We start from the raw sequence: 8,740 nt of genomic DNA, 5'->3' as shown, positions 1-8,740 counted from the left end.
CCCTTCACACTCACGCACCCATCACCCACAAATGCAAATTACCCCCGCCCCCACCACCAACTCACACATCAATCCTAAATGTACACCCCACTCACAATCACACCCCTCCCCATAAATATACACACTGCCTCCCCCCCCCCTTCACACACAAACCTCCATGTACACTTCTCCCCCCTCTCCCACTCACACACACGCCCCTCCCCCACAAATGCACACTGCCTGCACCAAACTTAGATGTACACTTCCTTTCCTATCGACACTCGCACCCCTCCCCACAAAATGCGGTGCTCGCCCCCCCCCCCCCAAATACAAACCCATTCTCCCCTCCCGACAAATGCACCCCCCCCCCACATTTACTACATGTACAGAGATCATCACTCACCAGCTTAGATATTCCATTAAAAAAAAGGAAGCCCCTAAACAAGGGCATTTTACTCACACACTTACATAGATCCTATTAAAATATGAACTAGTCCTTACGATATTAATCAATTTAAATGGGAAATTGGCACAATGAAGAGATATCAACATACACAATGATATGACACATAGAGTAATAGAGTGTTGAAAGATAGCTCAGGGTTCCCACAGAAATATGAAAACAGAATTCCATGACTTTTCCATGACTAAATTGCTGTTTTCCATGACTTCCCGGGAGGTATGTAGAATTTAAGATGTCACAAAACTGGGAAAAATGGAAATCATGAACACCAACTATAATACATGTAGCAGAGTATGAGAGTTGCAATTCACGACAAACTGGAAAGCTGCCATAGCCAAGAGGTAAATGCAATTCCATGACTTTTCCCTTACTTACAAATTTTTCCAGGATTTTCCATGACTGTGGGAACCCTGTAGTAAATTGTAAATCTATTTACGGTCCCCAAATTAATCATATGTCTTATTATGAATTGCAAAAAAAATTGCAGTTGATTGCTGATCGGGGGCCTGTATCACAAAGCTTTGCAATCACAGTGAGATACATGTAGGTTCATGGAATGCTCCCCACTGTCGTTCAATGTAACAAATTAACTTGACAATATACAAATAAGGAATGTTTATGAGTGCAATGGACAGAATACTTCATGAGGTGAAAGATGAAAGGATCCATTCATTTCATCTTTCACCAAATGAAGTATTCTGTCCATTGCACGAATGAATAGAACATTCATTATTTGGTTTATATGACATCTAAAACTATATTATTTTTCATATCAAATTTATTAATTTTGATGCAAAATATGCTCGGTCAGTTGATTGTCGCGTACATACAACATGCGCGCTGCAAGCACCTTACTTGTAGTGCCTGCAGCGGTGCGCGCGTGCAATGGACAAAATCGTATGGATCCAAAATTTCACGATGAATGGATAAAAAATTGCACGATTGATGACATTGTAAAATAGACTGAATGATCGATATCAAACAACCGATCAAATGACAAGGATCTATCTCGTTGTCATATAATAGAGTATATCAATTGGTCTAATTGCAGATCATCTAACACCATTATGGCTAAAGACACGTCGTCCACTGTCAATTAGGACTAATTACGGTTTGTTTAAACCATCAAATTGTCTAACGGTCACTTTATAGTTTAAAGCCCGGATGGTCTAAATTCTACTTTAATTACCCATTATTTTGCACCTTGGCAAATAATTTGGTTTATAAACATTTCATCTAATCGCATAGACCAGGCAGTGTGAGACCAACTGGGTGAGACCAAATGATGGGTATACTATAGCCTAACTGGAAATTAGACAAAATGAATCACGACTAAATGGCAACTATACCAAATCATGGTTAGTAGACGAATAGAACCAGCCGCACAAAAACGTTGTTAGCACTATTTACAATGCGCTAACTGGGTTCATGTTACAACCAGTAATGTTGTAGCGATGCCTGATGTCACAACAAGGTGTTATGTTATAGGATAAAAATATTGGCCCGTATTCTGAACTCAGGTTTAAATTAAAACCTGGTTTAAAGTTGTGGTTTAATTATGGAGAGCCAATTGGGGCACAAATCCTTAATAGTACACATCCAATTTACTATTAACTCATATGACACTCAAATCGTTCATAATTGTCTAGGAATGATAACTGAAGTATTTTTCTTGATTATGAAAGCAAAAGGAAACAAAATAGTAAACATAAGAAATATACAATACAAACAGAAATTTTGAATATTTGGCTCCCCATAATTTTAGCACAGAGTTAGACCATGGTCTAAGTTAAAACTGACTTCAGAATACGGGCCATTGACTTCACATTCAGCAAAGTGTGACTGGGCTTTATACTGTATAGTGCATTGTGCCGCCGGTACTGGTCGTAGCCCAACTCTGATTGGACCGAGCGGAATGAGACCACATGGAACATAAGGAAAACACGGGAATTTACAAAAATTTACTAAATATACAAAATTTACCAAGTGGCAAACTACCAAACTGGCAAAATACTGCTGATTCAAGATGAAGAAATTTCTCCTTTCCAGAGGTACAACGATCTGGGCCCTGCAACACGAACCTCAGCGACCGACTTTGGGAATGATTTTCTACAATCGATTGCATTGATAATTGTGTATGATTGATCATAAAAATACAGCTAATGATCAATCGCCTAGGTTTATGTATGAGGGCACTGTTTTCCTAGTCTGCAGGCACAGACCCTTGGTTTTTGCAAATTGCATAGTCTGAAGTAGTGAGACTAGGATTCACTATGTACTGTGGCTGGCTCTTACCTGACACAGACAGAGCCTTTGGCGTCTAGTCTTGACTCTAGACCTGTTATTGGTTAAAGTACCAAATAAGAGTCTGTGCTTGCAGACTACCGTTTTCCTACCCGAAGGCTCACTTTAATAGCTGATCCGAGGCCAATAGGAGAAGCAGATGTGAGGCATGACGAGGACGGTGAGGAGACACGATAGGAGGTTGATGCCCTCGTTGTCAAAGAGGGCGACGCCCGATATGTGTTTGGTGGTGGGCGAGGCCTGGTGGACCACCTTACACTGTCTCGTACAGTAGCCTGTAGAGTGGTGAGAGAGAGAGAGAGAGAGAGAGGGGGGATGAGGGAGAGAGGGGGAGAGAGGGAAAGAGTACATTTTAATATTGTTCAAATACAAGTTCAATTCAAAAGAGATGTGATAAGGTGAATGTTGCCCTTTCACCTGGGGTGGGGGTGGGGTTACATATACAAAATAATAAGACTTTTCGATTTGCACTTTATAATCAACGTCACAGTGCCATGAAAACCTTATTCACCACCCAACTTCATGTGTTTACCCTGGTATTAACAGTCTATCCAAATTGACCAACGCCATGCTTCTGGCACTTGTGATTCGAGGGTGCCTGTGGTATGATTGCCGAAATCATAAACCTTTTCAGCAGTGGGTTGACGTGCGGAGTTGATGCAGTAACACACGGCTGCTGCCAGCGTCACTACATACGCTTGCTCACTGGTACACACCGAGGGAGAGAGCGCTAGCATGCAATGGGAAAATAAAAAATGCACAGTTCACCGTGCAATGGAAAAAAAGAATATATGCATGCACCATAAAATGGATCAATATTGAACACCTTTCAACCAATCAAATGACAAAAAATGTATGAGTTGCATAAATTGTAAATAGCAAATTTTCGCTCAGCGATGCGTGATGAATCCTACAAGTCAAATCACAATAAGGTCTTTGTCCAGTGTCGTTGAATCGGAACAGCAGTTTCGTCTGACGTTTAAGAGCCGACGAAATCGCTCATCTGCATTTATCCAAAGTCAAAGACAAAACCGCCGTTTCGATTCACCGACCCTCGATGAAAGCTTTATTGTCACGAAGGGCATTTGACGATAGATTCTCTACGTTCCAGAAAGCGTCTGCATAGCTGTAGCGAAAACTCCCGATTATTGAATACCTGAATACTGGAACCACGCCCCGAGCAGAGAGTCGAAGAGGGAGCCCACCAGGCCGGCCACGCCCCCGAAGAGCACGACCGGCCACTGGGGAGGAGAGTCACGTAGCATCTCCTGACTGAACGTTAAGAAGATTCCCACGAGGTATCCAAGGCCCACGACGAGACCTCCGGCAAAGCTCATCAGGGTACCGACGAGAGAGACACCGCCATTGGTTCCTGGTGATGAGATAAAAAAACAATACATTATATTTTCACATAGGGCCTATATTTTGACCTCTGCAGCCTACACAATACAAACTCCCTTCAATGTTATACATGCATGAAACAAGTGATCTGTGACCTTTTGACCCCATAATCAGAAGTATCCATCTACTTTGTCTAGTGATATTCTTCAGTTTTGGTAAGAACAAGATATTTCAATGTAAATTATGACAACTTTCACCTGTGACTGTTATCAAAACAATTTAGATCATTATCTCTCCTTTTATTTAGCATGTAAGAAAGGTTCACCAGTCGTTCTTAAAGTCGCTCTTATCTTACAAACAGCTTTATGAAACGGACCCACCAGGATGAAACTGCTGTTTCTATTCAGCAACCCTTGACAAAGACTTTATTGTCATAAAGGGCATTTGACAATTTACATTCACTATGTTCCTGAAAGCATTCTGTATCGCGGTTGCGAAAACTCCCTAAAGACTTGTGTACTGAAGGCCCTTCCGATATGGAAACTGCAAGTTTTATATGTGCTAGTCTTGTGTGAAGACCCACGTTCTCATCAAAGTTTCAATCAGGGTCTGTGCCTGCAGACTAGGGTTAATGGGTGGAATTTCTGTCTGAGCAATTCTCACAAGTAAATGTCATCAAACCAATCCCAGTACTAACCTCTTGGCACCCTTTCCCAAGTTGTGATCAAGAAAGGTTTCTCCATCCCGACGACGCTCCCAACCTCGGAAGCCCAGGTATCTCCGCTGCAGCAGGCTATCCCGCTCATCACCCCTAGAGCGATGAACGTGGAGTTGTAATAGTGTGAGAAGTCCAGCGGGCGATCTTGGAAGCCGGTGTCAAGGATGAAGTGGGCAGCATACAGTGCAGGAAGTCCCCCGTTTGCGAAGACCTGAATCCATGTTCTCTGTCCACCTAAAGATGATATCAGTCAGTTTATTTGTTTATTCATTTACTCATTATTCTTTTAAATTAATTATTTATATAAATGTTCATTAATTAATTAATTAATTCATTCATTCATCTATTTATTCATTAATATATTTACTTCAGTTAGTTATTCAGTCAATTATTCATTTAGTCATTCAGTGAGTGAGTGCGTTAGTTAGTTAGATGCATAGCCCTCAATTCCTGAATAAAGACATTTCAAAAGCAAGTAAACTCGGTCTGAAACTTATTCCAGCATGTTGCCTGCTTTTATCATTACAGAAATGACCTTCTGCCAGCCACATCTTGTCATGTTGGTGCGAGAACGCCCTAAGCAAAACATTTTCACGCACCGCATCGGTGCAAAAACGCCCTTACACAATGCACTTCATATGCGTGCAGCTAACAGCGTTTTTGAGCGCATGCATTGTCCGATGTGCGAAAGTGTGGTGTTAAGGGCATTCTTGCACCGACACAATGATCTCACCTTCTTTATAATCCTCTTCCAGCTCTTGCTTCCTTCTGGCCCGGAATCGGGTGAGCTTAGACCCGGAATAGAAGAATGCAGCCATGCTCAAGAAATGAGAGTAGCTACTCAGCGTCATGACGACACCTATTACAAACGCTGGATAAAATGAGAGAGGTGTATGAAATTACATGTAGATGTGAATACTGTAGAAAATAGGAATTGTACAAGGCAGCAAATATATCAAATTATCTCTGGTCATATTTCTTATTATAACTAAATGAAACACATTTGAACCCCTATTTCACCTAACTTACAAATTTAGGTGAAAATCACATGAGATGTGCTTGTAATTTTGTATTAAATAAAGAAATGCATTTATAGATATAGTAAGTTTACGTACTTCACAGAATAACAAATCATTGGTGTTCATGTTCTTTACGCAGAAGGCCCATTCAAAACGTGTATTGTTTCAACAAAATAAACAGCACCTACATGTATTACATACTAGAAAACAATCGGGAGACACATGCAATGTCAATACCAATATTGAATGATTCGTGTTTATATTTCTTACTACGACGACTGAGTCAGAACGTGAAACTGCCATTTAGACACCTGTATGTATTTTACCTATTACACATACTACAAAAACATGAGCAGTGCAACCGTACATGATCAAGTCTTAATGGATAAAATATAGTATTATAAAAGTACTGTAGCATATCTTTAATTATTGAATATATTTTTTGATACTAGGGCCAAGTCAAAAATGTTTACTCACCGTTCAAACCATTGCTGAATATTTCATCGTAACGAAAACCGTTTGACCATTATGGGAAGTTGAAGAAAGAGCAACCTTCCCACAAAGTTGCTAAAAAGGTCACATTTCACATCAACAAGATTGTATGTGTATTGTCTGGGGGAGTGTTTCATGAAGTGTCTGGTAATTTTCACTGGTTAATTTGCACTCAGCCAATAAAATGCAAGGGTTTCAGTAGCTAATAATAGATCAAAATCATTCACTATTTACATGTACTACATGAAATGCCCCCCCCCCTCGAGAAGTGGCTGGATGATAATACTAAAAGATTGTTACCTAATACTGCTCCGGCTCGGTCCAATTTCTTTCGGTTTAATGCATCAATAGACATGTAGAGTGGGACACAGACAGCGATAAGCCATCGTAATGGGCTGATAGGATAAACAGGGCCTATAATGGGATGAAGAAAATGAAGATATATTAAAACAAAATGTTTAAAAAAAATTATTTCATTAAAAAAGCTTACTAATAGGCCCGAGTCATGTCAGAATTTTTTTGTTCCGGAATCTGCCGGTGTCGCGCCGGCCAGAATCCGGTATCCCGATAAATGAATTCACGAACAGGGAAGTACAAAGAAGTCACAGATTTATTGATTTCATTTTTAAACAAACTTTCATTAAAAAAAAAACAAGAAAGATATTGTGAGAAGACAGGAAAAAAACTTTCCGATGTTTACATATACGTGGCCATCTTGTTCTCCGTTAGTAGCTAAGCTACGAGACACATATAGAGTCTGCCGCCTGCTATATGCTTCTCGTAGCTTAGCTACTAACAAAGAGAAAAGAAAATGAAGGAAAGAAGGAAGAAAAATAAGAAAGGAGGGAGAGAGAAAAAGAAAGAAGGAAACAAAGAGTAAAGAATTTTTAAGACAATTGAAAAGGAGGACAAATAAATGGAAAGAAAGACAAAAAAAGAAGGAAAGTGAAGTATTTATTTTTTCATAATTAGGCCTATACATTTATTTTACAATATCTTTCAATCATGATATAATTATATATAGGGCCTATAGTCTAACATAAATATTTAAATACAACATACCGTACATAATGAAAAAAAAATGATGGAAAGAAAAAAATAATAAAGGAGGGAGATAGAGAAAGAAAGAGGGAAGGAAACAAAAAATAAAGAATTTTTTAAAGATTAAAAAGGACAAATAAATGGAAAGAAAGACAAAAAAGAAGGAAAGAAAGAAACGAGGGAAGGAAATACAAAACTTAAAAGAAAAAAAAAAGGAAATATCGGGAAACACAAGTGTTTAATTTGATATCGCAGCTCTTGAACTAAAAATGAGTAAAATGTAGATCTATGCAATTTTGATCGAAATAATAGACCACAAATACTAAACGCATCACGGCAGCAATTTTCATAAAGCGACTGGCGTGCGTCTATGAAAACAAGCCAAATATCATGCCAACTTTGTTTCACCACACAAATGACACAGGATGTGAATGAGTGAGAAAAGTACAGTTAACATTCACAAAATGCTGTATATGGGACTGAGCATTTCTATCCTTACCTTCATAACCGTAATATGTAAAAGATATCAATGATATCCACCAAAGCGTCAACGCAAATGGTACGACTATCAGGGCAGTAGCTGCAACGATCACCATTCTGAAAAAACGAGCTCCCTTACTGTCAAACTCACTATGATTTCGCATTAGTCCTTCCCTCGGAAAAGACATGAGGTCAATTAAAAGCAAGATGGCGCTGTTGGCCTTGAGATGAGCAAAGGTAGCTGTCCGATATACGCTATACAGTAATTTGGCAGGGTTGCAGACTTTTTTACAGTCCGAGGGCTGAATCCAGTCTCTATTCGTCGGCTGTTCAACTGGACTGTACTACAGTATGTCTTGTTCCACCATTGAGGAGGAGAAATAAAAAAGAAAGTTTTAAAATGTTTGAAAACTCATCCGAAGAGACATAATTCAGCTGTCTAACGTTAGGTCGCTTGATCGCCACGGTGGTCGGTGGGTACTGTAATAAGTTGTGTCTTCCAGCCAAGGTCAACCATTCCGGCCAAATTCGGCCAGCAAGCAAGATATAGTTATAATTTTTATAAAATAACCTTGAAGTTTTAGAATATTCCAATTATTCCCTTCTTTTATTTCATTTACTTTTCTCCGCTTCTTTTTTTTTTTTGTTTTTTGTTCTTCTTCTTTGTTTAATTGTTTTTCTCTTCCCTTTTTTCGCCTGTAAATAGGGTGCAGGGCGCCCCCGGGATCCGCCTACATAATAAGACCCCCCCCCCCCCCCGGAATACCCCCTTTCCCCTAGAAATACAAGAATAAAGGTCATACCTTCTGATTTGAAAATGGAAATGTTGAGCCAAAACCAATTCTTATTTTGAAATTTTAAACAGAAAAAACGGTCATTGGTTTGTTTCTATCATGATATATA

The 8,740-nt window shown here is 39.4% G+C and overlaps 1 protein-coding gene across 1 annotated transcript; it reads right to left on the bottom strand.

The window, feature by feature from the left end:
- Positions 1 to 393: 393 nt before the first annotated feature.
- On the bottom strand, positions 394 to 8,331 carry LOC129283218 (transmembrane protein 19-like). Its single transcript, XM_054919053.2, has 6 exons — positions 7,857 to 8,331; positions 6,617 to 6,730; positions 5,539 to 5,676; positions 4,785 to 5,039; positions 3,903 to 4,118; positions 394 to 3,021 (listed from the first exon to the last, which is right to left on the bottom strand). Exons 1-6 carry the CDS (start codon positions 8,023 to 8,025, stop codon positions 2,852 to 2,854), a joined length of 1,062 nt encoding a protein of 353 aa, XP_054775028.2. The 5' UTR covers positions 8,026 to 8,331; the 3' UTR covers positions 394 to 2,851.
- Positions 8,332 to 8,740: the final 409 nt, after the last annotated feature.

This window comes from Lytechinus pictus, chromosome 19, assembly GCF_037042905.1.
Source record: "Lytechinus pictus isolate F3 Inbred chromosome 19, Lp3.0, whole genome shotgun sequence".
Classification (NCBI taxonomy): Eukaryota; Metazoa; Echinodermata; class Echinoidea; order Temnopleuroida; family Toxopneustidae; genus Lytechinus; species Lytechinus pictus.
Note: the sequence above shows the minus strand (reverse complement) of the source record. Positions and strands in the feature narration are given on the sequence as shown.